The sequence below is a fragment of the Bombus bifarius genome, unplaced genomic scaffold (assembly GCF_011952205.1).
Source record: "Bombus bifarius isolate JDL3187 unplaced genomic scaffold, Bbif_JDL3187 scf7180000008422, whole genome shotgun sequence".
Taxonomy (NCBI): Eukaryota; Metazoa; Arthropoda; class Insecta; order Hymenoptera; family Apidae; genus Bombus; species Bombus bifarius.
In genome coordinates, this window is record NW_022884652.1 from 21127 (window position 1) to 44126 (window position 23000).

General features: G+C 32.6%; 2 protein-coding genes across 18 annotated transcripts in view; both read left to right on the forward strand.

The window, feature by feature from the left end:
- The first annotated feature begins 443 nt into the window (after positions 1-443).
- On the forward strand, positions 444-2438 carry LOC117212997 (superoxide dismutase [Mn], mitochondrial). Its single transcript, XM_033458201.1, has 3 exons — positions 444-678; positions 1557-1846; positions 1926-2438. The coding sequence occupies exons 1-3, from the start codon at positions 641-643 to the stop codon at positions 2252-2254; spliced, it is 657 nt and encodes a 218-aa protein (XP_033314092.1). The 5' UTR covers positions 444-640; the 3' UTR covers positions 2255-2438.
- Positions 2439-2738: 300 nt separating this feature from the next.
- The window catches only part of LOC117212992 (kinesin-like protein unc-104), a 33517-nt gene continuing 13255 nt past the window's right edge, over positions 2739-23000 (forward strand). For 7 of the 17 annotated variants that reach the window (XM_033458176.1, XM_033458185.1, XM_033458181.1 and 4 more), the window contains exons 1-10: positions 10868-11286; positions 17155-17328; positions 18619-18701; positions 19073-19151; positions 19792-20137; positions 20319-20574; positions 20852-20854; positions 21047-21204; positions 21520-21659; positions 22231-22269. In XM_033458176.1, coding sequence (XP_033314067.1) covers positions 17229-17328; positions 18619-18701; positions 19073-19151; positions 19792-20137; positions 20319-20574; positions 20852-20854; positions 21047-21204; positions 21520-21659; positions 22231-22269 — 1204 coding nt within the window. In that variant the 5' untranslated portion in view covers positions 10868-11286; positions 17155-17228. Of the gene's footprint in view, positions 2972-10867; positions 11287-17154; positions 17329-18618; positions 18702-19072; positions 19152-19791; positions 20138-20318; positions 20575-20851; positions 20855-21046; positions 21205-21519; positions 21660-22230; positions 22270-23000 lie in introns of those variants that run through there. The other 10 variants (XM_033458184.1, XM_033458188.1, XM_033458189.1 and 7 more) reach the window with 5 other exon arrangements.

The window sequence follows — 23000 nt, forward strand, 5'->3', positions numbered from 1 at the left end:
ATTTAATTAATTAAAATATAATTTGTGGATAATTCAATTCAAATATATCTATAACAAAAACGATTATTATTGTATAATATGTAATTTACCAATTAAAGATTACCTTTCAACACAAAAATAATTATTTATGATAATCGTAAAGTGAAACGTCATTTCTTTTATTCATCAACTTCTACAGTTATGAAAATTGGAAATTAAAAACATTTAATTAAAATAAAATTGAAACCACAAAGCCTGTAGCCTTGTAACACAAAAGTTGTATTTGTTCCTAATTTTATACGAAATATTTTTAAATAATTAATATAAACTTCGAGAAGATGTAATGTTTATCAAAATGAAAAAAATATTTTCTAAAGGTTAGTCATTTTTGAATTATAATATTATATCATCTAAATATGTAGATATTGTCTAATTAGGGGAAAATTAGTAATGTGGTTACTATCAGTGGAAAAAACTTGTGACGTAATATCTGATATTCGTATAGCTGGTAGTGGTAGTAGAGTTCGAGCCATTCCCGGCATACTCCGGCATTAAGATTTTTGCAACTATTGCGGCGAGTCTGCGATCAACGGTTACTTCTGCACTTCACATTTTCTGATATTAGTTTATATAAACAAGTTGATTCGTCACAGTTTCAATAATGTTCGCAGCAAGACGTGCTCTGTTTTCCAACACAATGTAAGTCTATCTTACTTTTTATTTATAATTGACATTTGCATAGTTGATATTATATAATTTCTAACCTGTCATTCTTTCTACTTTTTGTCATTAGTATTAGACATTTTATTTGTAAGAATTGCGTTTATTGATATTGTATATATACATAATTGTATAAAAGATTAACATTTGTACTTTAAAATATAATTACGAAAACAGTATCAAAATTCGGAATGAACTATATTTAATATAAATTGATTTCTTTTCACTTAATTAAATATATAATTTATACATGGTCATTTATATAATTTAAGTTCCAAATTGAAATTTATTTTACAATAATTAATAGTTAAATGACAAATTATCACTGATATTCAGCCATATGTATTGGATGCATCTATCAAATTTAAAAATATTGAACCAAATTACAAAAGGCAAATGTATATTTTAAAAAGATATATTTAGACATATTGTCAAAGTGCTGAAATTAACTGTATATACAAAAAATCAATATCAATTTGGTTTGACCTTTGGCATGTAGATACATGTTAGATAAATACTTTGTCAATGTGATATATAAATATCATTATATTTGTAGTCCATATACATCATATATGTATAAAGTAAATTTTATTTGAATTTGAAATGTAAAAAATAAAAAGAATATACATGATAAAAAATAATAACAAAAAATAAACAACGTATGACAAGATAATATTCATATTATCAATGAAAACAAGGTTGATATTTTGTAGATATGATATTTTTAAACATAAAAGTTAAGTATATAATTTATACTCTATTTTTTTAACTAATACATATTATTCTTAACTTTACAATATATATTATGCAAATTTCTAGATAAAATAAAAATTCTATTATGTATCTTTCACTTTTAGCAAAGACACATTTGTGAGAACAAAACATTCACTACCTGAATTACCCTATGATTACAAGGCTTTGGAACCTATCATCTGCGCTGAAATTATGCAACTTCATCATTCAAAGCATCATGCGACATATGTTAACAATTTAAATGTTGCTGAAGAGAAAATGAAAGAAGCTGTCGCTAAAGGTGATGTTAATACGCAAATTGCATTGGGTCCAGCTATTAAATTCAATGGAGGAGGTCACTTAAATCACTCAATTTTCTGGTGTAATCTTTCACCAAATGGCGGTAAACCAGATGGTAAATATTGTTTTACTACACAAGATAGATATTCTGTAATAGAATCAAATATAAATTAATCAAATATCTTTTCTTTCAGCTGCACTCCTCAAACAGATTGAGAAGGACTTTGGTAGTATGGAAGAGATGAAAAAGCGGTTATCTGAGAGTACTGTTGCAATCCAAGGTTCTGGTTGGGGTTGGCTTGGATATTGTCCAAAAGCAAAATCTTTAAGGATAGCTACTTGCGCTAACCAAGATCCTCTCCAAGCTACAACTGGTCTGATACCACTTTTTGGTATCGATGTTTGGGAACATGCGTACTATTTACAATATAAGAATGTTCGACCTGATTACGTTAAAGCTATCTTCGACATAGTGAACTGGAATGACGTGAATAGCCGTTACAACAATGCTCTGAAATGTTAGAGAGTGAAGGAAAATATGATAGTATCTAAAATGATTTTTACATAGTATGAACCTTTTTCGAGAATCAATTTCGTATTCTCTCTCTTCTTATTTGTCTTCAGAAGACATTTATGATTTTATATAAACCTGTTTCATATATATTGTACACATATAATAATAAATGGTAATGAAATTTGCCAGAGAAGTTATTGTTGGTTTAAAATCAGATAAAAGAAATATCTTACTAGTTATATTATTTCATAAAGATTATTTTTCTTTCTTAAAAATATAAAATATATTTTCAAATGTTAAATCGATATTCTTAAATTAATAAAAGAATCATCTTTTACACATCAAGAACGATTTGAAAAACTTTCGCGCTCAAATCGAAGCGCGCTATTTAAGTTATCATATATCGATAACCATCGCGGTCATTTCCGTTTTCATCTGGCATAATATCAATGGGCAGTGTGAATTGGAAATTTCGCATGAAACGTCGCGTTATTTCGCTAGGAGAAAACAGACATCAGCGCCACATGGTTAATAAGCTGCACAAGCGAGTGTCGAGAAAGAAGAAAAAGACGCCTAACTCGCGCCTTTGATAATCGATCGGTTAGAGTTGAATTACTTTGCGTCGCGTCGCGACGCGTCCACGCCGTGTCTCGAGGAACATCGCGGAACTAGAACCAGTATGGCCGGAGGTCCTCAGCTGTTTTCACGTCACTGCCTACGTATCTGGTGAGTCGAAAACATTCTTGTCATTTTAACCACTTGTACTAATAGCACATTCGTTATGAATGCACGAACGCGTTGCTATCATTGTAGTTATCGTAAACTCGTTTGTGTACAATACATCGTCTATTATAAATCCTCGAATGCCGTTTGCGCCGCAAATTAATTTCCTGTTTGCTTTGTCAATCTAGAGTACACAGTAGATACGTACAACTTTAGTCAGACAGATCAGTTTTAAACCATCGCGACATTGTATTCCTTTATTCTGTTTCATAGTTAGTTCATTAGCATGGTTAGTTTGACTTTATACGATGACAGTTCGTAAATACACTACATGTATAAAATACAAAAAATCGTCCGAAGAATTTTGATCGATTATTATTAGGGATAAAAATTCTACGTTCTTTGGGTCATTTTCGACATAATCGGGGTTTCCCATTGTTAAAAAATTTTAATTTGAGGAAAATATGAAAGAATCATTGTTAATACGCGTGATTTCTTAAAACTTCAAAAATCTTTTTGTTTGTCAAAACGAGCGTTAAATTAGGACATAAAAATTCGAAGACTAGGGCTTAAATGTAAGTAATTCGAACATTTCAAGTATAATTTTTTTCGAAATATTTCCTTGCAAATGAGTATCTGAATAAATGATTTTGATCGATACTTGACATTTTTTTTTACACGTTCTATAATCTATTTCTCTGTTATGTCAAGGAGGGTTTGAAAAAAGAAAGTTCTCATCTATATTGGCTCTTAACGTGTGCTCGTACGTGTATTTGCATAAAGATTGAACGATATGCGATGTATAAAGATAAGTGCATGTATGTATCGTATCTATGTAGTTGATTCTAAGATCAATGAATCGAGGAGTACGTTCGCAGCATGTTTCGAATGATTCAGTATGTTAGTGCATATTAGAAGTGTTAATTATGATCGAAGGGGGCGCTTTCGTCTTAGTGAACGCGCGTGGAATCGACTCGTTCCTGCCACAAGGCTTTTGCTGGTAAAATACGAAGCCACCCGATGGTACACATTTACACAAATACGTTCGAGTCGCGGATCGTTACTGAAGAAAATTATACCGCGCTTCTAGGATTAGGATTTTTTCAAAATTAGGGTATGCAGGTGCAACGTCGTGGAAGGTTGATGCTGAAAAGACCGGGGCACAAACTAAGTCTTTGTGCTGATTTAAGTTCATTAGGGATACGTTAATAGAAATTGACTATCAGATTTGTTGTGAATAAGAACGCTGTTTTGATTCAGCGATCGGGCCAATACGAACTTAACAAATTTAAACAAATTTTTAAATAGAAATCTTTATATTTTTTGAAATTATTTTAATTTTTTTAGCAGTTAAAAATATTATATACTCCAAGATAATGGAAGGACTTATATTTAATGTAGGAAAAGAGAAAAAATAAAGAAATGTTTCTGATATGTATTTGAAAAGTGTAATGTTTTTGCCCTTCATTTGTTTAAATAAGTAATAGTTTAATAAGTTGAATATGTTCGATGGAAATTATTTGTGTATCGATAGCTGATTAAAAGTGGTACTATGAATAGAAGTGCCAAGTATCTACTTTGATTCAATATCTTTGAAAGTTATTCTTCTTTTCTCGGAACTTTGCACGTTTCAGTAAATCTTGACATGTATAATTTTAATAGAATACTAATTATGAACTTTCGTTGAACATGACATCTATGTGTTATAATTTATTCTTCTATTAATCTTAATATATATTAATATAAAAATGTTAAATGATATTTATTATAAAGTTAATAGTGTTTAGAATATCGTAAATCAAAAAATTATGATATTAAAAATGAAACAACATATATTTATCAAAATTGATATTACGAATTTGGTAGAATATATTTCATAATTATTATATTACTTATTATATAACATTATTAAACCATCTATTTTTCATGATATAAAATAAAATGCAAAATATAATAAATTATAAACGATGAACATTCAAATTATAATTATACGTGACATAATATTAGGAAATTTAGAGGAAAATTTATCATTTTTGTGACAGTGGCCAAATGTCCCAGTCACGTTTCTGGAACGAAATCTCATGAAATATGAACATGCGTCAATGATACTACTTATATATAACTTACTCACGATGCAACGTTGCGGAAAAACAATTTTATCGAAATATTGTAATATTTGATTCAATATAGCCTGTTAACGTAAGATAGCATTTGTTTTCGATTAAGATATATGTATTCATCAAGATATTTATCTAATATCTTTTCAATTTTATCATTTTGGCAAATAACTCATGTCAGTAGCCACTAGTTGTGTCATTTTTGTTTTTCTTTATTCACAAATAATTTCAAATATTTAAATATATGTTAAAAGACGAAAATATGATAGACAGAACATTTTAGATAAGAAGGGCAAATAAATAATTTGCCTACTTTATCCATAAAAGTATTACCCCTTTTTAGAGGTGGATTCCTAATTAGGATGTGCAGTTATAATCTAAAATCATGAATAATTATACACAACACTAAGTATACGATAACCGGGTTTCTCAAATTTTCCAATAACATTAATAATTCATCTACGGCATTTATGAAACTATTACAGTTTCAGAAGTGGCTTCTATAGTTAGGAATTGCAATTATATAATTTAAGAACATAAATGAATATTTCTAAATTTTTCTAATAATATTAACGCTTCAGCTATTATAACAGCGAAACTATTATGCTTTGGGAAGTAACTTTCGTGGTGTAGTTATAATCTAAAATTATGAATGAGTAAACACAATAATAGATATGCAATAACCGAGAGTCTTTAACTTTTAACAATATTGATAATTTGGTTACTATATTGACGAAACGGTTACTGCCTTTAGGGGTGGCTTTCGTGATTAGGGGTTTGTAACAAAAGTTGGATTAGATTTTTGAGTGAGCAATAACAGGCGGTTAGACACGTATTCGTACATGGTTGAAATAAAGATACGTGGGTGCTATTGCCGACATCGTTGGATATCTTTACTTATTGATTGCTCCGTAGAAATTGGCCGGCGCCGCCCGCGTCGCATCGGTCGATCGTCGGGTTGCAGGCTGACGTCATCCGTGCCTCTACGCCTATTGATTTTCTCCTCTAGGCGCGATGTGATTGGTCCATAAACGGAGAAAGCGGGCATGCACGACCCTGGACCACGATGTCGATCGGCGCCCGCGCACTCTACATCGCTAACTAAGGGTCGCCATATTGCTTCCAACCACCTACTACCGTGTATCACCGGTTTCGATACTACTTCACTTTCGAGGGCAAATTCCTATCCAGCAACCATGTGCGCATACCTTCGTCGACTTAGATCGATCATCCGAAAATATTTTTAATCATAGATTCGTTGTCACATCCTTGAAAGTTTATCCAGAAAATTCGAATGATCTAACTATTTCTTACTTTTCGTGGAAAAATTATTTTACATAAATGTATGTAAGACACGCTAAATTTGGAATAAGGTGCACCGGGATAGGTCTCTTGACAATTTCTTGCAGCCGTTTTTCGTTTACGAATGGGATTTATCGCCTGCTTCTTTTGATAAATGAAGCATTTCCCTGAAATGCTTTTCATCAAATAGTCGCTTCACTTCCTCGATTTTATCTGCCTATTTTGGCATAAAAAATAAGAGGAATATATAGGATTTCTACTTTAAATTTGATTTGTTGGTTTGGACAAAAACAGGCTTCTGTGATACATTTGAAAAACGTTCCCATGTCATGCTTTTATGATATAAATTTAACGAGAAGAATAACGTATAACACTCCAGTGAAATAGTTTAACCAGCAGCTACAAAAATAGTTTAAAGCATAATACAAAAAAAGCTTACCAAATGATAATTAAATAATAATACGTATATATTTATTACAAAATGAAGATTTCAGATTGAAATCAGCTTTTGGTTTACTCCGTTTTTGATGGAAAAATGATGTTAAATGGAATTTTGCATCGTTGGGAATATGGTTTACTCTAATCACTTGAAAGTAACTCACACCTGATACGGCATCGCAGTAATTCTTTGAAACCAAACAATTCGTGTCGCTACTGATAATCAGGACTGATGCTTTTACGATCAATTTATCTTAATTACAAGAGCTGTCCCTCACAATAGGCGTGGGATTATACACGGGAAAAATTAGGGCAATTGCATTGAAAAGAATGTGTCACCGTGGACTTATTATTTTCCATTTTATTTCGGTATTAATTCATATTCATAATTATCCTATATCTTTGGGTAACGCAGTGTCGTAACGAGTAATTAGTATGAATAGTTGCACGGTTCTTCCTGGCAATAAATTATGGAAAATTATCTGGCGAACCTATCATTACGTTAAATAAATTGCGAGGGAACTTTGCTGCGCAGAAGTGCAATTTAGAAGGAAATTGGTGTGCAGGCCCAGTGGAATAATTTAAAGTGATGTCAGAAAATTTGATTTGTCTAGCCGTTTTAGCAATGAATTTTTTTTGTACGTGCCTTGCAAAAAAAAATTATTTATCTATTAATTATTAACACATAATTTTCTGGATTTGTTCTGTAAAGAAGACATGGTACAATATAGATAATAGAAAATAGGTACATTTATTATTTAGTTAAGTAATAATTGATTAAAGTACAATGTTGCGTATATGTAATATCTAGAGATGACCTTTTTAATTCTACTATTTTTTTTAGCAAAATCTTTAAAATTCTTGCTTACGTATAATATTTCTTGTGACCCTGCTGCGTTCTTTGAGCTATTTTCCATTATGTGTTTCTATCCTTAATAAATTTCTTAAGTTTGAAGAGTAGATAAAATAATCGTTGTATGATCTTTTATTTCAATTTTTTGCTAGAGATTTTGTTACAACACTAAACTTTTTTCTTTATTTTTTGTTAAAACGGGGGACGTGATTCAGGCACAAAAATTCGAAGATTATGACAGGGCTAGAAAAACTACGTAAAATATAACGACTAAGGATCAGTTCAACGCCGAACGGAACGGAAATCTGACGAGCAGTTTATAAAAGCGTGGGTTTGGGCTGTTGACTACGCACGTATCCTGACGTCATTGATGTGTATGACTCATTTGGCGAAGAATTCTATTTCATGAAAACATTTTCACTTCCTATGGTATATCTCGCATTCAACGCGAGATTAGTGCTTCTAACTTTAGAAATAAAAAAAGAAAAATAAATATGCAAACTTTGATAGACAAAATCTTTTATCAACTTTTGCATGAACTGGTAGAGATATTTATGAAAAAAAGATAATGCACATATGTACCCGGTAGCATAATCTATCGATACATGTGAAATATCAACTATTGCATTCCATTGGAAATAGATTTAATCTTATTGGGAAATATTGACAGATTTTCTGTAGTCTGTTAACATCTCTGTTTACACAATCTGTTGTATATGTAGACACCACAGATATCCTAACGAGGGATGGGTGTGCGACCTTTGTTTCTCCGAGCAACCCCTATACCTGTCGCATCTTTAGTGTATAGTATACATGTAGTAAACAGCCGGACAGAATCTTTCGCCTACTCGAACGGAATGACCATATTTAGCAAGCAGGTATTATGTAAAACACGACATGCATCGATTTGTGAATAATAGGAAAGATAGAATCAGACTAGTCATTTCGAATCTTTCAATACATCTTGAGATTTATTGCGCAGAATACACTGCATCTCGTATATTTCCCATTGAAATGTTATAATCTGTTATCTACCGTAACTTAATTAAAACTTAGTTAGTTTATAAAAAGCACAATATGATCTTCTTCGAACAAGAAGCTTAACATGATGAGAATTAAATGTTTCACCGCCCTCAAAGCGATATCGTTAATTTATTTTTTCACCGATTGAATTTACATTCCACTTCATATTTTACACTTACGGTTCTATTATCTGTATATCTCTTACACTCAGCCTACGCAATAAATCTGAAGACGTAAAAAGTTTCTCCGAGGACGTTCTTGAAAAAATGGCCAATGGCGTTTTCTTGATGTCATTTAATGAGCATTGCTGTAAAGCGTCATGTTTTACAAGTTTCTGCTACGGATTGTTAAATATATCATCGAATCGAATATCATCGAATTGCACGTGACTTGAAACGTGTTTTTGTTATTCTTGATTTTCGTCTTATTTCGATTCATTGAATCTCCCTGATTTTACTTCTGCTAAAAATTTAGGTCTCCGATGTATTAATTCTTTACAGCATTAGTTGTAAAAGAACCATTGAGTCAATTTTACGTAACGTCTGATCGAGCCCCTGTAATCATTTTATGAGACTCGTTAGATGTGGCTTCTCTAACTTGTACTTGTCTCTAAACCGCACACGGTTTAATTGTTGACCAATACTACTTGATTCGAGTTAATTTCTAGGATAATAGCTTCTTTTATCTTATTATGCCACTTAACTCATAACAAAACCACCTTTGTTTATGCTTGTTCTTTTTCAGAAACCAATAAAGTCCAACATATATAATATGTATTTAATACGCTTTAGTTATTTCAAAGAAAACATTCATCATATTACATAATTGTTCTGACTGTAATTCTATAATTTTGTAGTAAGAGTAAATTTGTAATACTACTACTAGGTATTTATAATACCCAGGATGGATATTGGATGCGTCAACAAAGCTTCATTTCCAATTTAAAAATCGCATTAAGGCACGGAGATTGCAATTTTACGTCAGCAGGGTCTTCGGTTGTATCCGGACTACCCCAAGCACGTTTATGGGGAAAGCTCAGTCCTGAACCCTTTCGCGTGGCCAGGTGATCGTTGAAAAATATTGGCTCGCCGACGATCCGAACAGAATAAGCGTAGAAGCGAGCAAATTTATCGAATCGATAAGAACTTATATAAACACCGATGAGATGAGAGCGTTTTCCAAAATGGACGACGAATTTGTAACAATGAATGCCAGCTCGAATAAAGCTATGATCGATAGTTTCAATTAGAACTGTTGCGCAGACGTCTTTTGTTAAAACATATCGTTGTTGGTGTGTGAGTATTTATGTGTAAGTATTTCCATAAAGAGAAATAGAATTTATATATAGAAAGGAAAAAGGGGACGAGAAATAGTTATAAAGTGTAGTTGTATAATTTGTCTTTTTAATTTTGTAGTTTTACAGTAGTGTATAGATTTCTTAGTACTTTGTTATTGCTGTACAGCCGAGTAAATAGTTTTTAGTTGAGATAAAGGAAATACGAATTTCTTTTTATTATTTTATTAATATGAAATAATTTAGAGCGCAATTGCAACGAATAATCCCATGTATGTACGTGGACCGTACTCTATATTTGTTTCTATGAGGCACTCGAAAGTATTTGCTAAGAACTCCAAAACCACGTACGAAGCATTTGCTCATAAAAATAGACTACGATTTTACTCCAGAGAAATGCAATTACATTCTACAGCCGCATCGTTGCAGGCACGAAAAAAAGTGAGATCACAAAAAATCAGATATCATCGTTACGATCACCAAAACCATTTCATCTTAATCGTGTATGACTCATCCTACGTATAAATTAAAACGGGAAAAGGTGAACCAAAGTGGTAATTGCACGTGAAGTTCTTAGAAGTACCACTGCCTAAAAGACTCAGGTACTCAAGAGATCTGGAAGTTTTCCGTTGCAAAAGTCATCTTATTAAATAGAACGGCTTAAAATTCGAGCCATTGCCCGGAGAAGAGAAGAAAGACTAAAAAAAGTTAATGAAAAGAAATAAATTAGAATCGAAGCGACCCGAAGGGCTTAAAGGACACATGGGTAGGGGTAACTATCAGGTGACCGGCAGATGGCGCCGACGCGGTAACTCGGCCATCGGCTAATGGACGCCGCGGGGGTAAGTGCGCAAGCGCTCCGAATCAGTTCGTCACTCGACGACCGACCGCCGACCGGAGGTGTCGTAGTTACTCGTTGTCGTGCAGCAGGGTGGTTCAAATAGTAAAGTGAGTGTATGTGTGTGTGTGGGTGTGCGCGCGTACACGCTCAGCCGTGAGCGATACGTGGATGAATACATTATAATGTCCGCGTACGTGTCCGTTAAGAGTTTTGAGGATCATCCAATCATAACCAGTGCACCGACATAATAGTGACCGTCGACTGTGAGGCTCGTTGAGTGTTGTTTCATCGTTTCCCATCGTTTCTCAAGGTTTCATGTCCTGTGTCGCATCAGCGACTGTCATCATCGCTATCGTCCGAATCAACGGTGAACGTGAACGCTTAACGCCCGAATTCATTTTGAGAAAACGAACGACAGATTGAGCTTGGTTCTTGAACAGGGAGTCGAAGGTAAGAACCGTAGAAACGTCTTCGCTACAACGATCGATCGCGAAAATCTATGTATACGCGATGGATGTTCTTTCACCTACGCCCGTCTCGCTTCTCGCGACGCTTTTCTACTACTGTTTTATCGATTATGCCGTGTCAGTTTGAACTCGCACATCAAAGATATGCGGGGAATATATTGAGAATATTCGCTGGTAAAAGAGGTTACACATTATACTTGGTTTTGGTAAATGACTCCTGTCAACAGTCGCTCGACGACATTTTGTATACATCGCTCACAGTATACCCTTCAGACCGTGCATACGTATCGGTGGTTTACTTGAATTGTGGCATAAATAGGAAAAATATATATATTTTCCAGAATAATTTGTAGTGGAAAATTATTAATTACTCAATTATTTGTCCAGAAGATTATTTTTTTCTTTTACAATTTAGTTACTAATCTATAGATTTTCAGGCTTCTAAGAAAATATTGTTTTTATTGCTCATTACTCTAAAAAAATGTTAAATCCCCCTTTGAATCATAATATTTCTCTTGCCAAATAATTCTATTAGAAAATTTTTGATATTTTTATTCTGGTAAATAGCTCACTCTTAAAATTCATTTTTCCAAATACTCCAAAAGTAACAATCTTTTTTAATTTGTTACGCTTTTAGCAATCCAACGGTAATTTGTACATTTAAACCCCTATACGTATGTTACATGGTGCAACGACTGTGCACTCGAATCGAATGGTAGGTCATAATATCGATAATCATCACTGTAGCACGAATCGAAATACATTCGATTATCACAAATAAATTACACGATATTTCACTAAATACGTCAAAACATCAATCTTAGATATTGACTAAACATATTGAAAATGGAAAAATTCAGTTATACTTGTATAGATTATTGAGGTTACGTTGGGTGGGGAACGATATTTATCCAATTGGAAATCGAAATAGATATTGAAAATGGATATTGCGTCAATTACATTCGAATCGATGATAGATCGAGTTATAAGAGATTTAAGAATCAATTAATAGAAAATTGAAATTTAGTTGGTTAGAGTCACCGTGTAACTCGAACTCGGTTGCTGTTATCGATTACGTGGTGGCTATGTTTTTACGTTCATCTCAAGAATGTACTTGCACACGCAGCGGTATACGTTTCCATGAAATCGCAGTATGTACTCCATTTCCTGCTATACATATCATTCAATTCGGTTTTTATATTCTTTTTCGATTTTTTCTTCTCTAATCATAAAATTATAAATTAAATAGAAAATGAATATAAGAAAAGACTTCCAGCCTAATAATATACATATATGTATAAAGTTAACCCTAAAAAAGGTTAAGAAGGATAATACAAAGTCAAGCGATCTCAGATAAAATTAAGGACGAATTATTGACATTAAATGAATACATGTTAGTTTTAAAAATAGCTATTGTATTTATTTTATTTTTTCTTATTTCAGTTTAATCTAAATTTAGTCGAGTAAATCTACAATAATATAGATTTAGATCTATTTTTGTGTTATAACGTGTCAATCGATAACCGAGCAAAGAAGCGTAATGTTAATTACTAACCTGCTGACTGTTGCGTTTCAGTCTATGAGCGGAGGTGAAATTTTCTTGCTGATATCTTCCACCAACTTTTACATCCATACGGAACACCACAATACGATTGTACCGAAATTACCTATTTACGGACGTGCAATATATATACTTCTACCTTTCAGATATTATTGATATTCCTTTAACAAAAAGATCTGCCTTATTGTATGTTGCAATAACGGAGAATATTCAGTGGAATATTGAACTGATAGCGACGGTTTTTTTTTCACCAGTGGCGCTATACGCTGCACAGAATAATTACCGGGCCGTTTATTCAAGTAACTTGGATTCTTAACAAATAAAATAAAGAAATTAAAATGCCTTATATAAATTAATATTTTTTATTTTACGCGGTGAATAAGATACACTTTTATAAATAGATGGGTGATTTTGTAATTAAATAAAATGGTAGGTTTTAAGGATAATTTTATCTCTTTGAGAATGAATTTTATAAATTTATTAAAGTCAGAGAAACTTTTTGTTTTTCAGAAAAAGGTAATATACATTGTCTTTTTGTAGTTAAAGTGTCCTACCTAGCATTTCTCCATTTTTCAAGATGTGAAATATTTGAATTTCTCCATAGTTTTTATCTATCAAATAAAGTTATATTATGCAGGCTATTTACATATATTTTTAGTCGAATAAAGAGTAATAAAGATGGTACTATGAAAGTAATATTCTATTTTCTTCCGTTCCCAACTGATAGAACGTCCTTAACTAAGGAAGCTAATACATATACATATGCCATTATATGCAAAGGTTAACTATTTCAGTTTAACCAGAAACATTTCGTATAAGATATACTTCTTATTAACAATATTTGTTCGTATATGCATAATATGTGACAGTATCCTTCAAGAAGTTAAACATTAATATTTTCATGATTTTTAGGACGTTTAATCTTTCTCTGATTTTTAGTCGTGCAATTAAACCCATAAAATTTACAAAGAAACGTGCTCCTGCGGCAAGTACGACGATTTAAATCGTAGCTCATAAAATCGAATGGATGAGATCAGTACTTGTTCAGACTCCGCAAGTGATTCGTGTCACTGCGTAGTCAGTCAACGGTTGCAGTCTTTTTCAATACTCGGCCGTGACTATCGGTTGATCGATAGCGATGATATTGTTATTCTCGTATCAAGGATACTCGTGTTATCAGATATTTGATCCATTTTATTATAAGCATTCAGATGTAAGAAATCATTTTTCTAAATCATCATGTCGCGCTTACAGCGGCGCGGTGTACCCGTTTCATTTAAGCGATGCTTTAAGCTCAAACCAGCATAGCTGCTTGTTTGAATTTCTAAATGGCGCAGTAATTATCGAAGTCAAGGTGCGTCACGAGATTTAAATACGCTTAGAAAAATAAAACCCTTGAAACCTGGAATTAAACATTGAGATTTTTTAAATCCGAGTTCTTTTAATTTCAACGTACGAATTTAGAATTTTTAAAATTGAGAACTGATAGGTAACGTATATATTTCATTAACTGATATATAAATGTCGAAATTTTTCTGTTTACAAAAACGAATTACCATCATGTATCACTGACGTAATTTAAAACCTTACATGGAATTGCGTCACCTCGGAGAGATTTTTCTTCGATTGAAACGTCACTATCGTTTATCCTTCGCGCGAGGTAACACCAGAAGGATTTCCATTGGAACCCGCGTAGGAAAATTTTCTTGAAAAAATTCTTCGACGTTTTTTGCTCCTCTGATAGTGTGTAATTTCTTTCTTACGAATAAAGTTTATTTTTATTTCATATCATCTCACCTAAAAACAAGAAGGCTAGAATAATTTAAACAGCGCATTAAAGATTATTTTTCTTTATTGTGTTTTACTAGATAGATTAAGAGTTCACTAGATTGATTAACTTTACTGTACGGACTTCAAAGAAGTAACTTCTTGCTTTAAAGCAAACCAATTACTCAGAGAGGATATTTTAAAAATGGATCACAATATTCAGTCGTTAGTACTACGCTTGTATCAAGACCATCTCCTTTCCTTGTTTTTCCAATTCATCTGATCGACCTTTCATTTTCTCGTGGGAAGACCATAAAGTAAGCATCTTTGATGTCGCATCGAGTGGTAATAATACGTTTACTGGCGACGATAATTGTATCTACCATTCGTCGTGATTGAATTACAGGAGAAGGCACTTTGCTCAGGAGCAACTTCTGCAATTTCTTTGCTTTGAATGTATCGTATCGATCCTTGGATACAATGATTCTAACTGTTGTTCCGCTTCGTTTCATAAAGAAAGGAACCTAGCCTGACTATTGGTCTATTGTTGGAATAACGAGGAATACAGTACACGAATTTTTATTTCTAAATCATACATTAAAATCGCAGTGTACAATATTTAATAGAATTTATATCCAACATTAAAATTATCTTCACATCTTTGAGTGAAATTTATTAGCCGTTTAAATTTTAATACCCTTGAAAATTAGTTTTATCATCCTCGCTATGATAAGCATAGGGTTGGAATTTAATCTTAATGATGTAGTTATAAATATAGCTTATGTTCGTGCCCTTGAGGTAGAAGTTACACGTTCACTTAATTTCCACGGATAGTCGATCAGGAAGATAAAACTGGTTATATAGATTCTAATGATTTCGAAAACTAATCTTGTACCTAATATGGATTTTTCTGTGCAGCTGAATAGACAAGAGAATATCGATACGTTCGCAGTAGAATGGGTCAGCCATTGATGAGGGACTATATGTACATACTACATCTTATAGTTAGCTAAAAATATGCTTTCCCTGGTTTTGAACACATTTTATTCCTCATTGCACAAACTAATAAAATATATTACATAAAAAAAACATCAGAAATATCAATTAATGAAATTAACAAACGCGCTCAACAATTGCTTAAATTATCGGTTTTTACGTATTTTTATATAGAAAGAAATTTATAATTTATGATACATTTACTTCATTGATATCTAAATACTTTAATATTGATAAGAATCATATGCATTATGAAAGTTATTGTATATTATTTGAACATATTTTGTATTTTAAGTGTGAAGTGAAAAGTTTGTTTTGCAATGTTTCTAGTAAAAAAAGTCAAAAGCAGTGTTTCTAGTAAAAATTCAAGCTATCCAACATAGTTAGTTATGTCTAAAATTGGCATAGTATGCATTGTGATACAGACGAATTTGACATTAGACATCAATGTACACCAATAGACTTCAAACTTGCTATTAAATTTACTGAACAAAAGCAAGTATTAAATATTTCTTATTTTAAGTAGAGTCTTGAAACTTTATTTGGTATCATGGATATTCATACTGAGCTTCTTTTTCAGCAATTACAAAAGTTAATCGGATTTATGGATAAATGATAATCTGTTCTCTTCTTTTGTTCCTGCGCTGATTCGTTTCATGTTTATTGGCCGACTGTTCTGTGTATGGAGGGATAATTACCCACCGATAGACGAACCTTTTGTCGGTGAATATCGATTTTCGACGCCATGCACTATGTAGGTACTAGTTACTCTTGTTGGTGGATAATTGACGCCACGGACTTTATAGCGTCAAGATTCGATTAGGACCTAATGAAATATACCATAATAAATTCAATCAAATTGTTTTGACGTTGACACGTCTATCATCCTTTATTCTGATATCATTTCATCAATATTTAAAGCTTTGTTCCAAACCTTATGAATCGAAGGAGATCATGCACATACGACGTTGTGAAAAGACGTTTACTTGATAAGACAAATATGTCTTCAACTTCGTTCTTATCCTTGTCCGAATTGTATTAATAGAATTCAACTTACACATTATTTATCTTTTCTCTAAATAGTTTTGTTTGATGATATTCTTAGACCTTTAAACATTTTATAATGTGTAGTTAAAAAGGGATATGATGGTGAAGAATTTTAATAAAAACAAGTTGTGCTTCTTAAATACGCGCAAAGAGTTGCATAGAATAACACGAATAAAATAATAAAACTGTTTCATGAAAAAATAAATGATACTTTTGTTTCTATTTCTACGCGAAATATCCCACAGCCAGAATTTATACATTTATTAAAAAAAAATTTTAATTACAAACTCTCGTCGTTTCATTCCTCTTCAGCTGTCCCTCCTGAAATATTTAGCGATATAATATCAAATAAGATCATCTCGAAAGAACGTATCGTTACAATTAATCAAGAAGCGCGTGACCGCTACTGAATGGAAGCCTACGATCGTGTCTTTCTTCCGCGATGCCAGTTTCGCTAACGATGCCTTCTTATTTCCACAGAGAAAACGAGGAAAAAGTCAATCGCCAGCACCGCCGCCGTCGTGATCCGACGCTGAATTAAAAACAGACGGAAAATGTCGTCGGTAAAGGTGGCGGTGAGGGTACGGCCCTTCAACAATCGAGAGATCTCCCGTGAGGCACAATGTATCATCGAAATGTCCGGCAATACTACTTGTGAGTATAATTTAATTCCCGTACATTGTCCGTACTTTCACGCTGTTGTCCGCTCGTATTTCGTCCTCCGTTTCGTTTCTTTCGTCTTTGTATTGTGGTCTGATTATTATTTATTCTCTACCTTTCTTCTTTTTTTAAATAAAAAAATTGTCTTCTACAAAACAAAACAGTTGCCGCGTTTACCACGAGAACAATTGCTTCTAACTATCAAGACATAGATGCATGTTCGTTTTTTCGCCATTGATTTGTCGTTCAATTATCGTAATTGTGTTTGTATAGAACATATAGAACGAAACTCCTTCTGATTAGACAATTGTTTTTCACGAGTGTAAGTCTGTTATTTCATCTGATTTGAAGTATGTCTTTCCTACTGTTTCATGAACCAATATTCTTTGAAATGAAAAGGTAGTTTTTATACATTAACAAATTTAACATTGATTCAACTTGAATCTCAGATGAAGGAAAAATTGACATTATTTTGAAAAATATTACGTAATAATTGGGGCACACGCATATTATGTAAGTGGGATATTACACTTGGGTTAACATTTTGCATACATGCATAACCACGTCCTTCGATCCTTTTCATTCATTTGAAATCTTCAGTTTAAACAACTTGAACTCAACAAACTTGGCTAATAGCGTGCCTTGTATACACGCGTTGTTTGTTGAAGGGAAAATCTACTTAAATGTCGAGGTGAAAATTCTGGTTCTCTCTTGTAAAAGTTTTTTACTCGATATTTCATGCAATTTCTCGTGCAACTTTAATGTTGCGTCACGAATTGAACGAAGAACTTCGGTTCCTTAAGTCTCGTAAAATGCAAATGGATCACGGGGCAAGTTTAATATTAGATAAAGTTGAGAGAACACATTGACGTCAGTTCATTGGTGTGTAATGATTTCGTTGTGAAATTTCGATATAGTTAATCAATATTTTTACATGGACATGTAATCCGACGTTCCCGGATTTTGTGTTTTATATATTTATTTTTTCTTTTATATAATCACCTGCAGCTGACCTTATTCGCCCGTGACACGCGTATTAATCTAATTATTTATTTGTCTATCGATTTGTGTGTGCATAATATATGCTACATGTTTATATAGCTTTTGATCAGTACGTATGAATGAGAAAAGTTTATATTTGGAAACTTTCTATTCATTTTTTATGGGTCTTATCCGAGAATCATGTTTAATATACAACGCAGAAAAAGTTGGAAATGAAATAAGAACGAGTAATAAGTTATGACTTCCTTTTGTATTACTAATTTGCTGTTTTGCGTGTTCCAGCGATATTGAATCCCAAAGCACCACCGGGCAGCAAAGATGCGCTCAAGAGCTTCAATTACGATTATTCCTATTTTTCCATGGACGTAAGTATATACCTTTTTCGTTTTATTGAATTTCCGTAAAAATCAATCATTTGTATTGGTGTTCCTTTCATTTCGTTGCTCTAAAGATCTATTATAAATATAGCATAAATTCGTTCATTATTGATAAAGTGAATTGTTTTTGCCACGTTACTCTTAATTAAAATTACGAACCAATAACAAGAATCGAACTATTTAAAGAGAGTCTAAATTATATAAGTACTTACAATAACTCCTACTGAGATTAAGACCAAGAAGAAGTTAATAAAAGGACACAAGTTAAACATGTATTCGATAATTTATCGCATTATCGTAAAACCGATATCGGGAACAGATAGTATAAAAACATAATAAATGGACTATATTCTTTATAGCCAAACGACGCAAATTATTCTTCACAACTAATGGTCTACAAGGATATCGGCGAAGAGATGTTGGAGCATGCTTTCGAAGGTGAGCATATACCAAATGGAAAATTTCTGAACGTCTGCACAGATTGATCGAACAATTTCGCAATACTTTAGGCATCGTGTACTCGAATTGTCGCATACCGCGGAATTTACGTCGAGGAACCGAACATGTGGACCCACATACCATCCGGATAGGAATTTAGTCGTTCGAATTCTCATACGATCTTGGCATGTATTCACGACATACGAATATATGCTACCGTTAAAAAATTTGAAAACATTATTTTACTGTTCTTTTGAATTTCTTATAAGAAATGACTATCGGAAGGATATCTTGTTATACCTTTTACAATACTCGCAATTTTTAGAAATATGTAGACGCATTACCATTTATGAATATTAGGGATATCTACTCGTTACATTTATTGAACTAAGTTTGGAGAAATTTGTAATAAAATAATTAAAAAATAAAGATAGTGAAAATTTATTATTTAATATGTATTATCAATTATTCAATTATTCAATTATTCAGTAATTATTCAATTTGCATCAAGTATCAGCAGGAGTTTTACTACTTATGACCAACAGTATATGTACGACACGATATAGTTTTAGCTACTAATTTTAATTATTTGAAAATTTAATTAATAATTAATTTGAACAATGACTTTGTTAACACGTAGGTTACAACGTCTGTATATTCGCTTATGGACAGACCGGTGCTGGCAAATCGTACACCATGATGGGTAAACAAGAAGAAGGTCAAGAGGGAATAATACCTCAAATTTGCAAGGACCTCTTTAGAAAAATCAGTCGCAATTCAAATGAGTGCCTGAAGTATTCTGTTGAAGTGAGTTATATGGAAATATACTGCGAAAGGGTGCGGGATCTCTTAAATCCCAAGAACAAAGGAAACCTTCGTGTACGGGAGCATCCTCTGCTTGGACCGTACGTTGAGGACCTGTCCAAATTGGCGGTGATGTCGTATCAAGATATTCATGATCTTATCGATGAAGGGAACAAGGCAAGGTATGTACATTAAATACAAAATTAATGAAATTTAATAATTCAAATTGATTAAAACATCTAATTAATTGAAAGATTAGTATTATACCTTTAATATATAATATATTATAAAAATTGATATAAAATATATTTGATATTTTATTTCAAAATATTTTATTTCATATATCTTATTTTCTTTTTTTAGGACGGTAGCAGCCACAAATATGAACGAAACGTCTAGCAGATCTCATGCCGTATTTACGATATTCTTCACGCAACAAAAGCAGGATTCTGCAACAGGATTAGTGACAGAAAAAGTCAGCAAAATCTCCCTGGTCGATTTGGCGGGTTCTGAAAGGGCTGATTCTACTGGTGCAAAGGGTACGAGGTTGAAAGAAGGTGCCAATATTAACAAAAGCTTGACGACCCTTGGAAAGGTTATCAGTGCCCTTGCTGAAATTGTAAGCAATATTTTTTACCTATAAGAAAATAATGTATAATGCATAGTAGGAAGACGATTTGAAATTTATATTTCTCGTATGAGGGAACGTAACATTACGATGAAATTGCTTTTTTATTTTATTGACACAAGTCATATAAAAAATGGATACGTTGTACAATTGGTTGTACAGAAGTTGCACAATTTTATCCTTTCAAAGTTACGTAGATGTTGCCTAAATTTCACATTAACGAAACCCATGTCTTCTGTTTACTCTACTGTCGTTTATGGATTTTTAGGCGGTAAGTTCGTGTATCCATGATCTTTTAACTCACTTATTTAATTTAACAATATTACAAAACAAATGTATCGTAATATTTTTAATTCGTCAAATATGTGATAATTACTTATACTTTGAAATACATTGAATATTAGTCTGCTAAATTTTTGTATACAAGATGGACAGTGAATGAGTCCTTGTTTTGGTCATCTAGGCGACTAAAAAGAAGAAAAAGGCTGATTTCATCCCCTATAGAGATTCTGTTCTAACGTGGCTTTTGAGAGAAAATCTAGGAGGTAATTCTAAAACAGCAATGATTGCGGCAGTGAGTCCAGCGGACATCAATTACGATGAAACCCTCTCCACCTTACGGTATAGTTACTCATCACCCTTGTAATTTTGCTATTTTCACCTTTATTAACTGATCTTTTTTTCAAGCATTTTTGTTTTCTCAAAAGTCTCACGACGATTCCAGTGCATAGTTATTTAGAGTTGTAAGAACTTTGGCATCAAAAAATTTAATGGATATGAATAAATCTGCTTTCTTCGATAGTTTATTTATATAAAATAGCTAACTATATAAAATAACTTGTAATAGACTGCATGTTTTTTGTAATTGTTCCCGTTACTATCATATCTACTTTTGTGAATAATTATTTTTATTATTTTTACTTTGGTAAACTACAGATACGCAGACAGAGCGAAACAAATAGTTTGCAAAGCCGTCGTCAACGAAGACGCGAACGCGAAGCTTATCAGAGAACTCAAAGAAGAGATTCAAAAATTGCGGGAATTGCTGAAACAAGAGGGTATTGATGTTCAAGAAGGTAAGTTGGCTTTTCACCATATAATACCCGAATTTTAAAGAGTGATGCCCTCTTTCTCTATACAGGCATACAGGCATTTTATGACATTTGAAATTGAAAGTCTAGTAATCTGAGCACATTTGCGTGTGCCTGATAATCTGTCAGGGTTGGTTTGTTACGTTTTCTAATAATTCTATAATGAAAATACTTTTTACGGAAGAGTAATATTTGAACACTGGTTAAACTGTAAACGAAATATGGTATTTCTTCCATTAGACGATACTCTTTCTTGATCATTGATATTCCTCCCGTGTAAAAAAAGAAAATATGCTATAAATGATTTAATAGGTTGCAAAAATAATTTTTCGCAGTGTTCTACGCGTTTTAGTAAACTTGCTCGTGTAAAAAAGAAAAGAAATATTACTGTAAAAATATATCAAGCTGATGGAAAGGACAAACGATGATAAACAAAAAGATATAGAGAGAAATAAAAAAATAAGGAGAGACAAATTGTAAAAAAGTAGTGCGCGGTAGACAAGCCACCATTTACATAGTACATTTTTTTTCTTTGTTTCCCCTGTGCTTGACGTAGGGCCAGATGGTAAAGTCACATATGAAAAGAAAGAATCTAGTAAGTAAAATAACCGACAATCCACACAACGAAAAGTCTTATAAAAGCCAGACAATCGATCACTCTTCTGCGCCTGTTCTTTGAACGTCCGCTTCATTCACGGCCAAGTGCATAATGCGTGTCATCTATCTATCTATTTCTATCTCTCTGTGTTTTTGTCGATTTTCCGACAAAATTCTCTTTACATATGCTTCGCGATACGCATTCTGTTTTTTCCTTTAACATATATATACAACCCTGTGATAACCAGTGCCTAATGATTATCATTGTTCCTGCCTCTCGTAGGCTGCATAATTAGCGGCTTTTAGCGTTCCTCGTTAAAAAATATATAAGAATGAACATGAATAATAGAGAAAGGACACATCGTATAGTTGCATAGAACGCAACATTCTTGTGTATTTTATAAACCAACGTTAAATTAAACCAATGTACAATCGAGTCACTCAGATGGATTTTTCGGTACAGTATTTTAGTAAGCAGCATATGAGGATAAGCGGATACCTTGATCCTTGTTACAATTAATCATTCGTTACGATATTACCATATTTTTTGGATTACAATAGATTGTTGTAACTAACCGATAAAAACGAATCGTTACAAGTAATTCGATATTGATCGGAAATTCAGGAAGGTAGCATTTCCTCTAAGATAAACTTCTAAGTAGATTGTGGATGTTGATGGAAATTCATATTTTTATAAACACAAATAAAGAAATAAAAATTAAATGAGGA

What these genes read in the sequence shown, in the direction of transcription:
- LOC117212997 (XM_033458201.1), top strand. Translation starts at nt 641, where the DNA reads ATGTTCGCAGCAAGACGTGCTCTGTTTTCCAACACAAT. An exon ending in GCTCTGTTTTCCAACACAAT is followed by an intron (nt 679 to 1,556) that starts GTAAGTCTATCT and finishes TTTCACTTTTAG; the next exon opens with CAAAGACACATTTGTGAGAA. An exon ending in AAATGGCGGTAAACCAGATG is followed by an intron (nt 1,847 to 1,925) that starts GTAAATATTGTT and finishes CTTTTCTTTCAG; the next exon opens with CTGCACTCCTCAAACAGATT.